This window comes from Monodelphis domestica, chromosome 2 (assembly GCF_027887165.1).
Source record: "Monodelphis domestica isolate mMonDom1 chromosome 2, mMonDom1.pri, whole genome shotgun sequence".
Classification (NCBI taxonomy): Eukaryota; Metazoa; Chordata; class Mammalia; order Didelphimorphia; family Didelphidae; genus Monodelphis; species Monodelphis domestica.
Window position 1 is genome coordinate 25,428,392 of NC_077228.1, and position 18,191 is coordinate 25,446,582.

Below are 18,191 nucleotides of genomic sequence, written 5' to 3' on the forward strand. Positions count from 1 at the left end.
GTAGCGCTTTTGTCTATCATCCTTTGGGCTGTGTCACACGGTAGGCTCCTCTTAGAGACAGACTTTTGCCTTTCTTTGTAACTTTCTTTGTAATGCTTAGGTAGCAGACACTTAATTCTTGCTACAAAATTCAGCTGAACTGAATTTATCTGCCACTTGGTCCTAGGCAAATTCTTTAGCTTCTTGGCAGGGAGGGGAAGGAAAGAAGCTTTTACATAGCACCTACTACATGTCCGGCCCTGTACTAAGTCTTGGGTTCTTTTAAAACTAATATGATCTCATTTGATCCTCAGCCTCCATTCTTTCCCTTGCCTGGACCACCTCCACCCAGTTGCCACAATAACCTTCCTCAGGACCAGGTATGACCCTGTCAGTCCCCTGATCAAGAATTTCTTCCTGTTTGTCATTTCTGCTTCTTTGTGACTTCATTTGGGGTTTTCTTGGCAAAGATTCCCCAGTGGTTTGACCCTTCCTTCTCCAGCTCCTTTGGCAAACTGAGGCAAAAAAGTGACTTGCCCAGGGTCACAAAAGTGTCGGAGGTCAGACTTGAACTTGAAAAAATGAGTCTTCTTGATTCCAGGCCCTGAGTTCTATCCACACAGAATAGGGAGTTAATAAATGTTTATCAAATTGAATTGCTCTAGTCCTGATAGCTTTCGAGAGTGAGAATGCCCTCCTTTTTGAATCAGCCAGGAAAAGAGACAAACTAGGTATAAATAAATACGTCCTTAATCATTTGGGAGGAGTAGAAGGATTTGGAGTCATCTAATGGAGTCGGATGATGCTACGCAGAAAATGGATTGGGGTTCGTTGAAAGAACAAGGTCTACCTTTTGGGCCTCCGGAACATTCCAGAAATAGCTTGAAGCCATGACCTTCTGGGGAACATGTTGGGGATCGTAGAGTAGACGTCATGGAGTCCCAACCCTTCATCCCCATTCTACAGAGTAGGAAGCTGAGAGAAGTGAATCAACATCCCCCAAATCCCAAAGGTCGGAGGTGGCAGAGCCGGGATTTGAACTGTACCCCCAACTCCAAATTCAACACTCCTTCCATTTCACCAGTACTCAGTCATTTAAAAATGTATTTCTTTTTTATGGGAAAAAGGGCCACTTGCCCATCGGTTTATGAAAGTATTCTTTGATTATAGGCTCTTAGTAAATGAAGGTTGTTCTCACTTCCCAAGAATGTCTGATTTTCTGAAATCTTGCACCTCCCCCAGGAAGTCAGACTTACATAACGCTCTCTTCGCTTCCAGCCAGAAGGCTTTAGTTAAACAAACAAACAACGATCTTCTGGATGAGGCCATGAGACGCTAACCCAAAGCCTGACTTCGTTCCTCCTTAGTGGGCTGTTCTTGGTGGCTCTGGATGCCAGCCTGCCTCCTCACTGTAGCTTCAGCATCCTGCATTTGGAGCTGTCGGGATCCCCAGGCCCTCCCCTCCAGGGCTCCGTCTCTGCTGGTCCTGGCTTCCTGGATGAGGATCTCCTGCACAGACTATTCCGATGATCGCAATGATTAATGCTGCGATTCTGGGATGAGTAATGGCCAGAGAGCCGTGGAAGGAGCCTTATTAGCCGCGTAGTCTGACCCCATCACGTTATAAAGCCAGAAACCAAGGCCCACCCAAAGGGAGACATTTCCCCAAAGGCACCCAGTAATCAAGCCAGGTCCGTGGCCTCTTGGCAGGCGTGGGTCCTAGTCCTATTGAAATGTTGCACCATTAAACTTCCTTTTCCCTCTCTTTAAGAGGGAATCTTTTGTTTTTGAGTCATGGACTCCTAGAACCCGAGGGCTGGAAGGAGAGCTGGGGGACTCCTCGGGTCCAACCCCCTGCCCCCATTCCTGCTGGCCAATGCCACGGGCACCCTTCCGAGCTTTGTTCTAATTTCCCTGGGTTCTCTAAGCTGCTCCCAGGCTCTTAATGATGTAGTTGATAATAGGATTGCGGTCATTCATTTGGAGCAGTAATGCTGGAGGGAGCCCGTGTGGGGCCTGGCTTTGGGGGGGAAGGGTGACCTCATGGGCTAAGCAGCTGGGAGCTTGGGGCGGCTCTTCCCAGACCCCAGACGGCCTGTAGAGCCCCAGAGTAGGGTGGCAGCTCCATGGGAGGCTGATCCCCCTCCCCCCCACCAGGACCCTGCCTTCAGGGCAGAGGGCACCATGGCCCTGGCTTTGGATGCTCTGCTGGCTAGGGTGAAGGATGTGTGCCGGAGAAATGGGCTGCTCATTCTGTCGGTGCTGTCTGTCATTGTCGGCTGCCTCTTGGGCTTCTTCCTGAGGACCCAGCGCCTCTCACCCCAGGTCAGTCCCCCTGAGTCTTTGCATAGGCTGCCCCTGTCCCATCCCCCTTGTCAGAAGTGCTCTCCTGCCTCCCTGCCACCTCCTAGAATCCCCAGCTTCCTCCCAGGCTGGGCTCACGGGCCACCTTGAATTTCAGGTGTCTCTTCTCCCACCCCCAGTGGGCCCGGCTCCGTGCCCTCAAATCATCACCTCTGTACATGTCTGGGTGCCCTTTGTGGCCATCTCTTCATCCCCACAAAATGTAAGCTCTGTTTTCATCTTTGTATCCCCACAAGGTAGGTGCTCAAGAAACATTTATTGAATTGAATAATGAAGGTAATAATAATAAGCAATGATAATGATACTTCCATAATAACAAAGGTTGACCTCAGAAGCTGAAAAAGCCCTTCATGTCCATATACATTGGATCTGAGTGACAGCCTGAAGTGGGTGATAAAATAAATATTGGTATCCCCATCTGGCAGATGAGGAAATGGAGAGGAAGTGGTTCTCCCAGGGTCCGAGATAAAATTGAACCCAGGTCTCTCCTGACTCTAGGATCAGAGTGATTCCATTGACATGGACATGACCTCCATCGTGCAGCATGTGAAAGATGAAATGATCAGGAAACAAAAGCTTGATCTTCTGAGCATTTCACTTTATTATACAACACATGCCAGTTGCTCAATAAATCGGGACCAGGACCTTTCTCAGCTTAGAGCCGGACCCCAAATACAGGGGAAGACATATTTTTATGTATTAAAAACAATCAAATAAGACCAATTCATTAAAAAAAACAATTAACTAATAGTAGGTCATCTGATTTCTAATTTGAGGAAAGATTAGGGACTTCCTAAAATTGGGAGGAGGAGAGTGAACAGGTGTAATTCCCTGAATTCAGGAAAAGAGCATCTCATTCCTTCCAAGTGTCTGAGAACAATCAAAGGAAGGTAGAAACAATAATTGATCAGTATGGAGTCAGTTTTCAGATAAGATATATGGATTGCTTGAGATGTTTGATTGTGAGAAAACTTGTATCGGTGTTCAGATTTGACTGGATTTCTGGTCGGTGTACCCTAGGTCCAGAGTTAAGGTAGAGGGGATTCTGCTCCCCAGCCACTCAGGGCTGGGTTCAAATGGTGCTATAAGGTTTTCTCCCAATTCCCACAATTGAATAAAGTTTTCCCATGAAACTGAAATTAGATTAAACCCATAATTGAATAGAAAAGCAACTCAGCTAGATCCAGAACTGAGTCACCAGATAGTCAGCGCGGTTCACTCAGTTCCCACAATTAGCCACTTGTTGCTCCAATCCCTCAATTTCCTCCATGAGGGCAGATCTTAACCCATCCCAGCTTCTCATCCTGGGCCATTCAGACCAGTTTCTCCCATGGGCTTTTTACATTTGGTAGAGGTCAGTGTGTGGTTCTCCATCTCTTTCTCTGTTTCTGTTGCTGTCTCCTCCTCCCACCTCTCGCTGTCTCTGTCTCTCTCCCACCTCCTTTTGGGATGATGACAGCTCACCTTTCTCTTTGGTCCAAAGCCCTGCATTCCTAAGGGCTCTGGGAAGGAAGGAAATACAAGGGTTATAATAACCATTTTATAGAGGAAAAAACTGAGGGTCCGGGAAATCAAATGACTTTCCCAAGAAGACAAATCTATGTAGCATCAGAGGCTGGATAGAAACTCAGGTAGTAGCAGGTTTTGCAATATCCTGGAACTCTTTGGGGAACCAGCCTGTTAGATCCAGAAGCCCAGAGTCTTAGGGGACCAGGCATAGCCTGACCCTAAGACAGCATAGGCAGCCTCCCAGGGAGGGCGATTTCAGGGATTCTCTTTCCCTCAATATACCTTTCCCACCAACTTATTGAGGCAAAAACAGTCTTTACCATTAGACATTTGTTCCTTTCACATGGAGAGGATTAAGAGAAGTATGACTTCTAGGAACTAGGAGATGATCAGACTTCACATGTATTATTGTGCTCAGCTTAAAAATGTTGATCAGCCAGGAGGGCAATTCTGGCATAGAAGCAAGAATATCACACACACCCAGGAAGGCACCTCACTGCTTTTCTTTAACCCCTTTCCTTCCATCTTAGAATCAATACCCTGTATCAGCTGCAAGGCCGATTAGCAAGTAAGAGCTAGACAATGGAGGTTAAGTGGCTTGCCCAGCTTCACATAGGTAGAAAGTGTCTGAGGCCAGATTTGAACCCAGAAACTCCTATGTGAAGACTACTGAGCCACCTGGCTGCCTCCCACCTCACTACTTTTTGAGGGATTTCAGTCAATCAGTCTGGATGTATTAAGTACCTACTATGTGCTAAGTCCAAGAGGAAAAAAATAAGGAATAAAACAAGTCCTGCCCTCAAAGAGCTTACAGTCTAATGAGGGAAATGATATGAACAAAGAGAAATAGGAACAAGGCAAATATAAGATCATCATGGAATAAGGGGAAAGATGCCCCCTTTTCCTTTCAAGAAAGGCACCCTGCCAAAGGTGACACAAACAGATCAATTCACAAGCCTTTATTAAGCACCCACTATGTGTCAGACACTGGGGATACCAATATGGAGAAGGAAAAAACCCCTTCTTGCTCCCAGAGTTCAGAGTTCCCTTTGGCACACATTGAACTCCTAGGATGTTGGTGCTGACATCAGGCTTAATTTTGCCTCTTTCCATCTTTTCCCCAATTGCTACTCCTGGTTCTGCCCTCTGGGGCTGAGCAGAAGGTGATCCCTCACCTGTATGTTCCAATTCTTGAGGACAGCTCCCCTCGCTGCCCCCCCCCCCAGCCCTTCTCTTCTCCATCCTCATTCCTCCCATCAGTCCTCCTATGGCCTGGCCTTGAGGGCCCTTCCCCATCCCGGTTGCCATCCTCTCATGGCTCTCCAGTTTGTCGATATTCTAAAACCTCAAAACAATAGTTAATTTTGGTCTGACCAGGGCAGTGGAACGTTGAGGAGATCTCTCTCTGTCTCTGTCTCTGTCTCTCTGTCTCTGTCTCTCTCTGTCTCTGTCTCTCTCTGTCTCTGTCTCTCTCCTCTCTCTCTCTCTGTCTCTGTCTCTGTCTCTCTCTCTCTGGTCTCTGTCTCTGTCTCTCTCCATCTCTCTCTGTCTCTGTCTCTCTCTCCATCTCTGTCTCTCTCTCCTCTCTCTCTGGTCTCTGTCTCTGTCTCTCTCTCTCTCTGTCTCTCTCTCTCTGTCTCTCTCTCTCCCCTCTCTCTCTCTCTGTCTCTGTCTCTGTCTCTCTCTCTCTGGTCTCTGTCTCTGTCTCTCTCCATCTCTCTCTGTCTCTGTCTCTCTCTGTCTCTCTCTCCGTCTCTGTCTCTCTCTCCTCTCTCTCTGGTCTCTGTCTCTGTCTCTCTCTGTCTCTCTGTCTCTCTCTCTGTCTCTCTCTCTCTCACACACACACACACACACACACACACACACACATACACAGAGTCATAAAACCTAGTCCCAGAAAAGGGAAATGGGATTTGGGGCCAAAAAATTAGGGTTTGAACAACAACAGCCATAACAGCATTTATATAACACTTCAGCATTGGCAGAGCACTTTACAACAGCCAAGGAGGTGAGTGCTGTCATTATCCATTTTACAGATAGGGAAACCAAGGCTCAAGAGAATCCCTTGCTCTCTGTCACACAGCACTTGAGTTCTCAGGCAAGATTTGAATTCAGATCTTTCTGACTCTGAGTCTACCGCTCTAACCACTATCCTATCCAGCCGCTAGCTGATGTCCTTGTTAATAGTGCCAAGTGGCTTCTCTTGGGGTCTCAGTTGCCTCCTCTGAACAATGGAGCTGCAGTTTCTCAGGTCCCTTCTGGCTCCTGGCCCCCTCCCCGCCCCTGGACAACAGGGAGGGAGTCATCTCTTCCTCCAACTTAGAGCAGGACCAAACATTTATTTGCTGCTAGGGCTTAACTCGAGAACAAATTTGGAATTACCGTGCTGTGCAGGAGGCCCCATTGGAGGGGCCCTTCTCGGCCAAGCAGCCCTCTCCATCTGTTTGGATTGGCCCCCAGTGCCTGAGCCAGAGAGATAGCAGGAAGGATGTAGCCTTCAGAACAAGCCCTTGGCAGCCGCTCGGGAGCTCAGAGCATCCCTTTGAAATAGAATCCCCCAGTGTCCGTCTGGTATCCCAGCCAGGGACTGGAGCAATGCCTGCACCGCCCCCTTCCCTACACAGTGTTCTTGTTCTTGTGGACGGTGGGGAAGGCACGAAAGGATGAAAGCAGCCTGGGGAAGGGGGGCCAGGATCGCCCCCTCACTAGCCCTGGGCTCTGGCCTGGGCCCCATTCTGGGTCCCAGGTTGTTTGTTCCTCTATAAAATGACAGTTAGACCCCAGGATCTCTAAGGGTCCTACTTCTCGGACTTGAGTTCAAATCCCCACCTCTGCTGCAGACCCAGATGCTGACTGAGTGACCTATGGCAATCACTTCTTCTCTAGAAAAGGGGGATATTACTATGTCCTCCTGAAGATAAAATGGGATAATCCTATTGAGGAAAAAAATATTAATTGATTGATTGAATCACATCCCCCCACCTTGAAGTCCTATATCGATGTCAATGAATTTTGAGAGTATCATCATCATCACTGGAGTAGGACTAAGTGGGACCGAGATTTATTGGCATAAGGAACTCCCAGTGAGAAAAACCCCTCCCCCAATGCTGGTTGGCACATGCCCTTCAATTTATCCTCTTAGAGATTCACCTGGGGGGACAGTCTTACAACTAGTATGTATCAAAGGCAGGACTAGAACTCGGGTCTTCCTGAACTCCAAGGTCAGCTGTCCAACCACTAAGCCATGTTTCCTTTCTCAACATCATCATTGCCATTATATTCTTTGTCTCCTTCCAGCTCTGACATTCTATAAACATCATGACTCCCCCCTTTTGAGTCTCAGTTTCCTCATCTATAAAATTAAAATATTATGGTTTGTACTTCTTCCTCACAGGACTGCTACAAAGCCTAAGAAAAATAGTTATAAGGAGCCTTAAAAAGCAATGTTGTTGCTGTTGAGTCCTCTCAGTCATATCTGACGCTATGACCAACCCTTTTGGGGTTTTCTTGGCTAAGATACTGCCTGGCTCGCCATTTTTTATTCAGCTCATTTTACAGTTGAGGAAATTGAGGCAAATGAAGTTAAGTGACTTGCCCAGGGTCACATTGTCATTAAGTGTCTGAGGCTGGATTTGAATTTAGGAAGATGAATCTTCCTGATTCTAAACCCAGGTCTATCCACTATGTCACCTAGTTGCTTTTATGAAGCAATGTTTAGATACTATTTGTTTTTATTTTAAATTGCTATGTTCTGAGTTTTGAGATCTGGGGCTCAGCTGCAACTAAGTTATCTAATGGCTTTGAGTAAGTCAGTTCCCTTTCTGCGTCCCAAGTGTCCTCATCTGCAAAACAGTCAAGAAGACTGGACAGTCCTGGAATCCAGGAGACCTTTGTTTTAGTCTTGGCTCCAGGGTTACCCAGCTGGGTGGCCTTGGGCAAGTTCCTTCTCATCTCTGTTTCTTTATCAATAGAATGGAGTTAGATGAGATCATCTCCAAGGTCATCATGGTCCAGACCCAGGAGCAGAGATGAATCAAGCAGCCAGAGGCAATTTTTAAAAAAATCTAAGCAATGAGGGTTAAGTGACTCATCCAGAGTCACACAGCTAAGAAGTGTCTGAGGGCAGATTTGAACCCAGGACCTCCCATCTAGAGGCCTGGCTCTCAATCCACTGAGCTACCCAGCTGCCCAGCTGCCCCCCACCCCTAAGGCATCTTTAAAGGACCCTTAGTTTTAGGCTTTTTTTCATTGCTCATGAGGCCTCTGGAGAATGATTTCTTCCATCTGAAAATCTTGTGATAAGCAAAACAGCATTAGGTCAAGACAAATGAGCAAGGGCCAGCTAGAAACCCATGCTTCTTCCTGCGCTTCTAGGAAATTAGTTACTTCCAGTTTCCTGGAGAACTGCTGATGAGGATGCTCAAGATGCTGATTCTGCCCCTTGTCGTCTCAAGGTGAGTGACTACTGAGATATTTGGCATAAACAAAGTGTGTGTGTGTGTGTGTGTGTGTGTGTGCAAGTGTGTGTGTTTAAAAGTTCCTTATTTTATTCATAAATTCAATGGGATTTTTTTGTTTGCAATTTTTCTAATCTCTGATTTTCAGAATTTCTGTTTTGGTATTTAAACAGATTTTTTTAAATGGTTGGTTTTCTAGTTTTTTAACTTGGTTGCCTAATTGTTGATCTGTTTTTCCTCTCTTTTGTTGATGAAAGTATTTAGAGATATAAATTTTCTCCTAAGGAAGCTGCATCTAAACAATTTTGCTATGTTGTATTATTGTTATCATCTTTAATAAAATTATCTATTGTTTCTACGGTTTGTTCTTTTTACCCATCCATTATTTAGGATTAAGTTACTTACTCTCTAATTACTTTTTACTTCTTTCTTCATTGGGTCTTTATTTAACAATTTTTATTGCATGGTAGACAGTAAAAAATGATTTTAAAGTTTCTGATTCTCTACATTTTTTTAGTTTCTTATGTCCTAATTCAAGGGTCAGTATTTGTAAAGGGACCATAAACAATTGAGAAATAATATATAGTAATTTCCTTTTCCAATCATTATCTACTTTTACAAAATTCTATTGCGGCCCTTAATTTTATTTTTTATTTTTTATTAGTTCTGAAAGAGGTACCTTGGAGTCTCCTACTATTACAGTTTTATTGCATATTTTTCCATGCAACTCATTTAGTTTTTCCTTTAAGCTTTTAAATTCTTTGCCATCAAGAACATATATGTTAATTATTGATACTGATTCAATTTCTACATTACCTTCACGCATGTAATTTTCTTCTTTATTAAGATGATTTTTGCTGTTGCCTTGTCTGAGATCATGTTGGCCACCTTTGCTTTTTTTTAGTTCAGAGGAAGCATAATAGATTTTGCTCCATTTCCTAATTTACACTGTAAGTTTTTATATTTCAACTCTTTCTTGTAAACAACAAATTGGTGGGTTCTGTTTTATAATCCAATGTGTTATTAATCTCTTCCACTTTCTGAATGAGTTCATCCCACTGACATTCATAGTCACGATTGCTAATTGGGTATTTCCCTCCAACTCATCCTCTTGTACTTTTCCTACTTTGTTCCCTTCCTCCTCTTTAATAGAGAATAAGAGAGCAGAAAGAGAAGGATGTGCCCAAGCACCAATGTTTCATGCTTAATGTAATTTATTTCTAATCCCCAATCCCTTTTCTCTTTCCCTTGTCCAAACTTTAATTAAAGGTTTCCCTTTTTTTCTTTCCTTTTAAGATCCTTCTTCACAATCCATGGTCCAAAGTTCGAGTTAGTTTTGCTTATGACTAATCTGTCCCCGAATGTCTTCTCCGTTATTCTCCATTCTTCCTTTCCCCTCCTTCCTTTTCCCATTCCCTTCTGCTTTCCTATTGAGTTAAGGATAGTGCTTCACGTCTATGTGTAGATTATACCTTCCTTTGATCAGTCCAGATGACAGTGACATTTAAGTTCCACCTGCTATTCCCCCCCTTCCTTGTTTCTATCATCTACTTATGTACCCCAATTATATGAAATAATTTCCCCCAACATTTCCTTCCCTTTCTTCATTAATGTGTTTCTTTTCTTTCTTCTTTTTAAAAATAATTTTAACTTAAATGTTATTTTTAAATTACACGTAGAAAATTTTTGACAATTGTTTTCTGATATTTTGCAATTTCGATTCTCTCTCTCCCTCCGTCCCTCATTCTCCAAGGCAGCAAACAGTCTGATATACGTTATGCCGATGTTTTCATGCAACATATATTTACGTGTTCCCTTTTGTTGTCCCTGAAGACACATATCCCCTATATAGAATAAAAAACTCATGAAGAAGGAAATAGAATGAACGATGGCACGCTTTGATCTGAGATCAGATCCCGACAATTTTTCCTGTGGTGGTCCTTTCTTTTTTCTTTTAATATAATTAAAACCAAGTAAAAACTTTCTGAGGTCCTCTGTCTTATTGAACTCCCTCTATGACCCCTGATGACATTAGGTGTCATCTATCCACAGACTGAATCAGGCAGCCAAAAAAGCATGTCCTAAAGGCTTGTTATGTGCCAGACACTCTTCTAGGTACTGGAGATGTTATGAAGAAATGCAAAAGAGAGTCGTTGCTCTAAAAAATAATCCTCACAGTGTAATGAGGGAGACAACATGAAAACAGTTATGTACGAACACGTTGGAAAGAAGGCGTTCCAAATGTCTTGTGCAGTTTTAAGTTATCAAAGCTTAAAATGACACTAAAAATTTTAGATCACCTTGTACGAGATGAATTAGAAATAATTTCCTGATCAAGTCAGCAACATTAAGGCAGATTGAGAAAGCTTTCTTGTAAGATGGTGGGATTTTGCTTGGCACTTGAAGGAAAGTAGGGAAGGCAGGAGGTAGAGAAGAAGAGGGAGGAAATGTCAGGCATGGGAGGCAGTCAGTGAAGAAAGTCCAGAGTCGGGAGAGGGAGGAATAGTTGCTGAAACAGAGTACATTGGAGTGAGTACTGGAAAGGTAGGGAGATGCCAGGTTTTGAAGGACTTTGAATGCCACAAAGAAGATTCTATATATGATCCTGGTGGTGATAGGGAGCCACAGGAGTTCATTGGATAGTGAAATGGCACAATTAGACCTGTACTTTATGAAGATTAACTGGGCAGCTCAGTGGAGGATGGAGGGTAATAAGAGACTTGAGACAAAGAGATCGATTAATGGTATTGCAATAGTCCAGGCATGAGGAGATGATGGTGGCAGCTTCAGAGGAGATGGGTAATGAGGAAGCTTTTGGGTGGGTGGGTGGGGGGAGATGAACAGTTTAGTTTTGGTTATGTGTAATTTAAGAGGTCTATGCGACATGTAGTTAGAGGTGAAAGGTTGAGGCTAGTTAAGTAGACATGATAATTGTATATGTGAGAGTCAAGAAGATCGCTAAGAAAAATACTACTTAGAGAAAAGAGAAGATAACCCAGAAGAAAGAACTAGGAGATACCTGCCATTAGCAGGCATGACCTGGACAAAGATCTATCAAAGGATACTTTATATTTACCATTCGATATGTCTCTTGACTCCGGCATTTGTTTTCAGTTTCTCTAAGCACTGGTCTTTTCATTAAGAATGCTTGGAAGTCCTTTATTTCATTCAAGATCCACTTTTATCTCCTGAAGGATTATACTAAGTTTTGCTGAGTATGTGGTTCTAGGTCAAAAGCATATATTTTTAAAGCCTTTTAGAATATTGTATTCCAAGCTCTCTGTTTCTTTATGGTAGGGGGTGCTAATTTTCATGTGATATGAACTGGATCCATAGCATTCCAATTCTTCCTTCCTGGTTGCAATACTTTCTCTTTAATCTGAAAGGTCTGGATTTGGGCTCTCACATTTGTGAGTTTTCACTTTGGGATTTCTTTTTAGAGGTTATGAGTAGATTCCATTTCACTTTTCCCTCTGGTTTTAAGAGATCTAGACAGTTTTCTTTTATGATCACTTGAAATATCATGTTTAAGCTTTTTTTTCTGGTCATGGATTTCAGGTAGGAAGGAAGGAAACAAGGATTTATTTATTAAATACCTACTATGTACCAGTTGCCATCTAAGAACTTTGTAAATATTATTTCATTCAATTATCACAACAGACTACAAAGTAGGAATTAGTATTATCCTCATTTTACAATTGAGGAAAACAAAGCAGACAAGTTAAATGACTTACCCAGGGTTACACAGCTAGTAAGTATCTGGGGCTGCATTTGAATTCAGATCTTCCTGACTGACTCTAGGCCTAGTGCTCTGTTCACGGCACAATTCATCTGAAAGTAGTTCATTGATTCCTAAATCATCTCTCCTTGATCTCTTTTCCAAGTTAATTGTTTTTTGTATTGAGATGCCTTATATTGTGTTTTTTTTTCAGACTTTTGATTTCATTTTAATATTTCTTCTTATCTCATGGTAGGTGGGTTGGAAAGAAAGACACAAATTCTAATTTATTTTTATTTGGTCCATTCTAATTTTCATGGAGTCCATTGCTTGGGTAAGAATTTTTATCCTTTATACCAACCTGTCAATCCTCCTTCCAAGTCTTTCTTCCAAAAATAGAAAATCATTTTAAAGCTTAAAATTTTAAAATCTTAATTTCAGAAATTCTAATTGATCATGTGTCAAAGTTCTATTTTTTTGAGGTTTTTCTTATACATATTTTGTAATCATTCTCTTCTTGTGGGTTTGTGTCTTGGGCATTTCTGGCACCATACTAGCTCTTGAGAGTGGCTGTCTTTTTTATTTGCTCATTACATCATCCTAATTTCCCAAATTATAATTTCATGTTAGGATCAGACTCTATGCACTTCTGGTGGAAATATCTGTGTCTTGTTCAGTCCTGATTTGCATTCTGTGGGGTTTTGCTGCTGCTTTTGTTGGGTAGTGAATTCTGTGTTCCTTGAGGATCACAGAGATACCTGGACTGCTGACCTACAAACTTTCGGTACACCCAGAGCAATCTGAACCAGGGCAAAGTCTGATTGCTGGCCTCTTGGTCTGAGTTTTGCAAGCTCTTGATCCTAGTTTGAGTATGAGCAACACAACTGGAAGCTTGCTTTAGGTCGGAGCTCCAGTAGACTTCTGGGGGCCCTACTCCCTCTCAGTCAGCTCAGTAAGTGTAGAGTGACAGAACTGCAGGCTTACCCTTGGTCTGAGCTCCTTGCCCTGGCTACTTAGCTACTGTCTTCAGACTAGACTAGTGGCTGAATACAAGCCACACTCAGAGGTCAACTGCTGTTGGACTCTGTTCCTGCTTTTAGCCCAGTCCACAATCATTCCATGCTCTAATCAGTCATTCCTAGGTGGCTCAATGGATCTTTGACCCAGACAAAGGTGTAAACAATGGAGCTGTCCATTGGCTCCTGCTCCTTTCACATTATCAGACTTGTCCCTACTAGATCTGGGACCTCTTTTTGCCCATGTTATCTCACCCATCCAATTATAAGTTCCTTGAGGGCAGAAATTGTTTTTTTTTCTCTTTTTTTAATCCCCGCCACTTAGTGCCTGATATATATTGGCACTTAATAAATGTTTATTAATTGGTTAATTGTATACAGACATAAGCCCTGGTTCAGTGCCAGTACTAGGAGGCACTGCAACGAGAACCTCCCAGGCTAGACTCCCTCTTCAGAGTTCAGAGAACTCTGTCTCTATATGTTGACCTGGATTAGAAAAATGACTCACTGTGATCTTTTTCACTTTTCACATTTCCGAATCACAACTCTGAAACCTTTCCTAGGTCTTTGTTGGAGTGGAGTTATCAGGAAGAATCGGGCTATTCTGCTTTGCCCTCCTCTGCCATTATTGCTGGTTCCTCCCACCCCACCGCCTTGTTCTGACTTGTCATCTATAGCTTGGGCTCAAGTTCTACATGCTGTTGAGTATGGAACTTGTGGTGTGTGTTAAGAGCTCTGGACCAGAAGGCAAGAGATCCAGGCTGTAGCTCCAGGTCTGCTACTAACTGGTCGTGTGGCCTTGTCTCTTCACCTCTCTCTCGACCTGTTTCCTCTTCTCTAAAATGAGGTTAGATGAGGCATTCGCTAATGCCCTTCCCCACTCTAAAATTCCGTATTTTTCAAGATCTCTCCCAGCCGATAATTTATATTCCAAGACTCTTCTCGGGGTTGGACATCTTGAGAACTTTGTATAGCTATGGAGTTCATTGAAACCTCAGCATTGTAGTGGCTAGAATTCTCTTATTTGTGAGTATGTACAAGGTACGAGGCCATGTGTTGGGAGGGATGCAAGAATAAATGGGATTCTGTGCCTGAAATCAGGGTCCCAATCCCTACGCTCCCATCCCAACTTTGCCAAGGCTCCCTGGCAGAATGATGATTCAGGAGGTAATTTCTCTACACGTGGAAGAGTCTCTGTCTCCTCCTTGACCTTTTAACTTGATCAGATGGATTAGACCCGCTTCAAAACAAGTGTAGTCAAACATAAAACCAGATACGGGTCCAGGGCTCCGTCACTTGTATTGGTTTGTTCTCCATTCTTATCACTGATGATGAAGCCATAAATACCAGAGGACGCAAACCAGAAAGACATAGTTAATATATCAGTTGACTGAGCCGGAATGAAAAAATCTCAGCGTGCTAGAACTATAACCCCAAAGAACAAGTTTAAATTTGATAAGCACGATCGTTGTCGTCCTTATTCGTAACTTAATAAAGATAAATACATGTGAATACACGTATGCATATAAATAGGTTGTGGTAAGCACGATCGTTGTCGTCCTTATTCGTAACTTAATAAAGATAAATACATGTGAATACACGTATGCATATAAATAGGTTGTGGTAAGCACGATCGTTGTCGTCCTTATTAGTAACTTAATAAAGATAAATACATGTGAATACACGCATGTATATAAATAGGTTGCGGTAAGCACGATCGTTGTCGTCCTTATTCGTAACTTAATAAAGATAAATACATGTGAATACATGCATGCATGTATATAAATAGGTTGTGGTAAGCATGATCGTTGTCGTCCTTATTAGTAACTTAATAAAGATAAATACATGTGAATACATGCATGCATGTATATAAATAGGTTGTGGTAAGCACGATCGTTGTCGTCCTTATTCGTAACTTAATAAAGATAAATACATGTGGATACACATATGTATATAAATAGGTTGTGGTAAGCACGATCGTTGTCGTCCTCATTAGTAACTTAATAAAGATAAATACATGTGAATACACGTATGTATATAAATAGGTTGAGGGAAGCACGATTGTTGTCGTCCTTATTAGTAACTTAATAAAGATAAATACATGTGAATGCACGTATGTATATAAATAGGTTGTGGTAAGCACGATCGTTGTCGTCCTTATTAGTAACTTAATAAAAATAAATACATGTGAATACACGTATGTATATAAATAGGTTGTGGTAAGCACGATCATTGTCGTCCTTATTAGTAACTTAATAAAGATGAACACATGTGAATGCACGTATGTATATAAATAGGTTGTGGTAAGCACGATCGTTGTCGTCCTTATTAGTAACTTAATAAAAATAAATACATGTGAATACACGTATGTATATAAATAGGTTGTGGTAAGCACGGTCATTGTCATCCTTATTCGTAACTTAATAAAGATAAATACATGTGAATACACGTATGTATATAAATAGGTTGTAGCAAGCAAGCACGATCGTTGTCGTCCTTATTAGTAACTTAATAAAGATAAATACATGTGAATACACGTATGTATATAAATAGGTTGTGGTAAGCACGATCGTTGTCGTCCTTATTAGTAACTTAATAAAGATAAATACATGTGAATACACGTATGTATATAAATAGGTTGTGTTAAGCACGATCGTTGTCGTTCTTATTAATAACTTAATAAAGATAAACATATGTGAATACATGTATGCATATAAATAGGTTGTCTGTTTGGTCTGATTCTTCATGACCTCATTTAAGGTTTTCTTGCAAAGATACGGGAGTTGATTGCCATTTCCTTCTTCTGTTCATTTTACAGATTAGGAAACAGAGGCAAAAAGAGTTAAGTGACTTGTCCAAGGTCACACAGTTAGTAAGTGTCCAAGGTCAGATATAAACTCATGAAGAGGAAGTCTTCCTGAACCCAAACCCAGTGATCCATCCACTGCACCACCTTGTTACCCACATATAAGGACATGCCCATACATTTTTGGGTTTAAATATTTTTATATTATTCTCAGGAAAAAACATACTGGAATCAAGAGGACTTGGTCTCCAGCTCCAGCTCTGGCCTTTACGAATCCTGTCACTTGGAGCAACGCTGTGACTCCATGAACTTCATCCTATGAGTTTCCTCATCTATAAAAAGGAATAATAATATTTACATTCCCTACTCTCAGGGTTCCTGTAAAGACAGTAGTGTGTAAACTTTAGAGAGCCAGAAACACGGTTTCTCTCGTGAGGTGGTCTCCCAGACGAACGTTTCCCTGCCCTCCCTGCTTTGGGCTTTCAGACTTTCTCACCATCACTACCTGAGCCTCTGATACGTTCTCAGAGGAATGGTCTTGGTTCCCCATGTCAGCCTTTTAAAGACTTGAAGAAAGTTATCATGTGTACTCCAGAGTCTTCTTCTCTCTAGGCTTAGCTCCTGCCCAGCTTATGATTAGCATGCCTTTCAGAAGCAGCCAGGTGGCCAGTGGGTCAAGTGCTAGACTTGGAGTCAGGAAGACCAGAGTTCAAATCGTACCTCACGGACTTCTTAGCTATGTGATCCTGGGCAAGTCACTTAACTGCTGTTTGCCTCTATTTCCTAATTTGTAAAATCAGGATAATAAATGCACCCACTTCCCAGAATTGTGAGAATCAACTGAAACTGTGTAATGTGCTTTGTAAACCAAAGCACTTTGTAAATTCTAGCTATTATGACTATTTGTGCCTTTATCCAAGTCAAAAATGTAAAACCACACCGGATCAGGCATAGATCCCTGGGCCATTCCACTGGATACTATCTGATAAGTTGACCTCAAACCATTAATGGCTTCTCTTGAGGTCTGTCCATTTAACCAGCTCTTGCTCTACCCAACTGAGCTATTATTTAGTCTGCCTCTGTCCATCTTGTCCTTAAAGTGTAGCACAGAAGGCTTTGTTCAAAGCTTTGCCAACATCTGTGCGTATTATATTAACAGCATCCCTCAATCTACCAGTCCAGTGTTTTTGGTCTGAACCTGATTTCATCAGGTGTAAGGGGGCTCTTGGAAAGACCATCCTCTACCAACATAGGTTTTATAGTCTTAGAGCGTTGTCTGGGACACAGTGGTGTTGGCTTGACTGTGGAGAGTCATCATACCCGCACTGTCTGACAGAGTCGCAGTCTAGGATAATGGGAGCTGCAGAGCAGCCTTCAGAAAAGACGAGGCATCCACTGAACCCCCTCTGTGTGGCTTCTCCCTCTAACTTCCCTTACTAATGAAATTGTTATGATTATTGTTCTCTTCTCAGAAATAACATAAGAGCAAATACTTGCAGGGTTAACACACATATGCCCCACTTTAATCCCTCCAGATTATTACCCTAAAAAGATTACATTCACAGAATTAGAACCCAAAGATCATCACCCAGACCCTCTCTTTTCCTTCTTGGCAGAGGTACACTCAGAGGTCCCACACCCACTGTTAGCCAAAAACACAAGCCACAATCAATCACTCCTCTGAAACACAAGTTACTGACACACTTCACTGGTTCACTATGTTTACAATAACCAGGCAACATTGCCAAGGTGCATTAATGAAACACAAGAAAAATGAAACTTGGAAATTGAGGAAATTCCTGATTCTGGTCTTTCTTAAATTACCCTCTAACCCCGTACCTAGCTACAAAATGTTTTGTTACCCATCTCCTAAGTAATTGTGATTGATTGTGAAAGCTGATCAAAAGCAACAATGATTCTCCTAGCTGGTCATCCCACAGGTCAGGGGGAACTAACCTTCAGATCACCTGGTCCATGTCATTCATCTCCATCACAAACCTTTCTGTTGTAGCAACATAGTGAATGATCACAGAATGTTGATTAAGTGATTTGTTAATGTGTGACATATCCAATTATCTGTAGAAGATCAGGTGTGTTGAAAAATGATTGTGTGCCAGAAAAGCATGTACTCACTGAAACTATAAAATAAACCAAACCCCATGAATGGCAGTTGACTTTTCTAGAAACACACAGCCGACAGGTGTCAGAAGCAAGACTCAAAGTTGGGTCAGAGATAATAGATTTAGAGCTGAAAGGGATTGTAGAGGCTGTAGAGTCTGATGCCCTCATTTTCCTGGCTGTGTCTTCCTGAATCTGAGTTTGGTCTTCTAACTATTACATCA

General features: G+C 42.2%; 1 protein-coding gene across 1 annotated transcript in view; it reads left to right on the forward strand.

Moving 5' to 3' along the window:
- Positions 1 to 2,163: 2,163 nt before the first annotated feature.
- The window catches only part of SLC1A7 (solute carrier family 1 member 7), a 94,586-nt gene continuing 78,558 nt past the window's right edge, over positions 2,164 to 18,191 (forward strand). Inside the window, exons 1-2 of the mRNA XM_007480159.3 lie at positions 2,164 to 2,304; positions 8,227 to 8,306. Coding sequence (XP_007480221.1) covers positions 2,164 to 2,304; positions 8,227 to 8,306 — 221 coding nt within the window. The remainder of the gene's footprint in view (positions 2,305 to 8,226; positions 8,307 to 18,191) is intronic.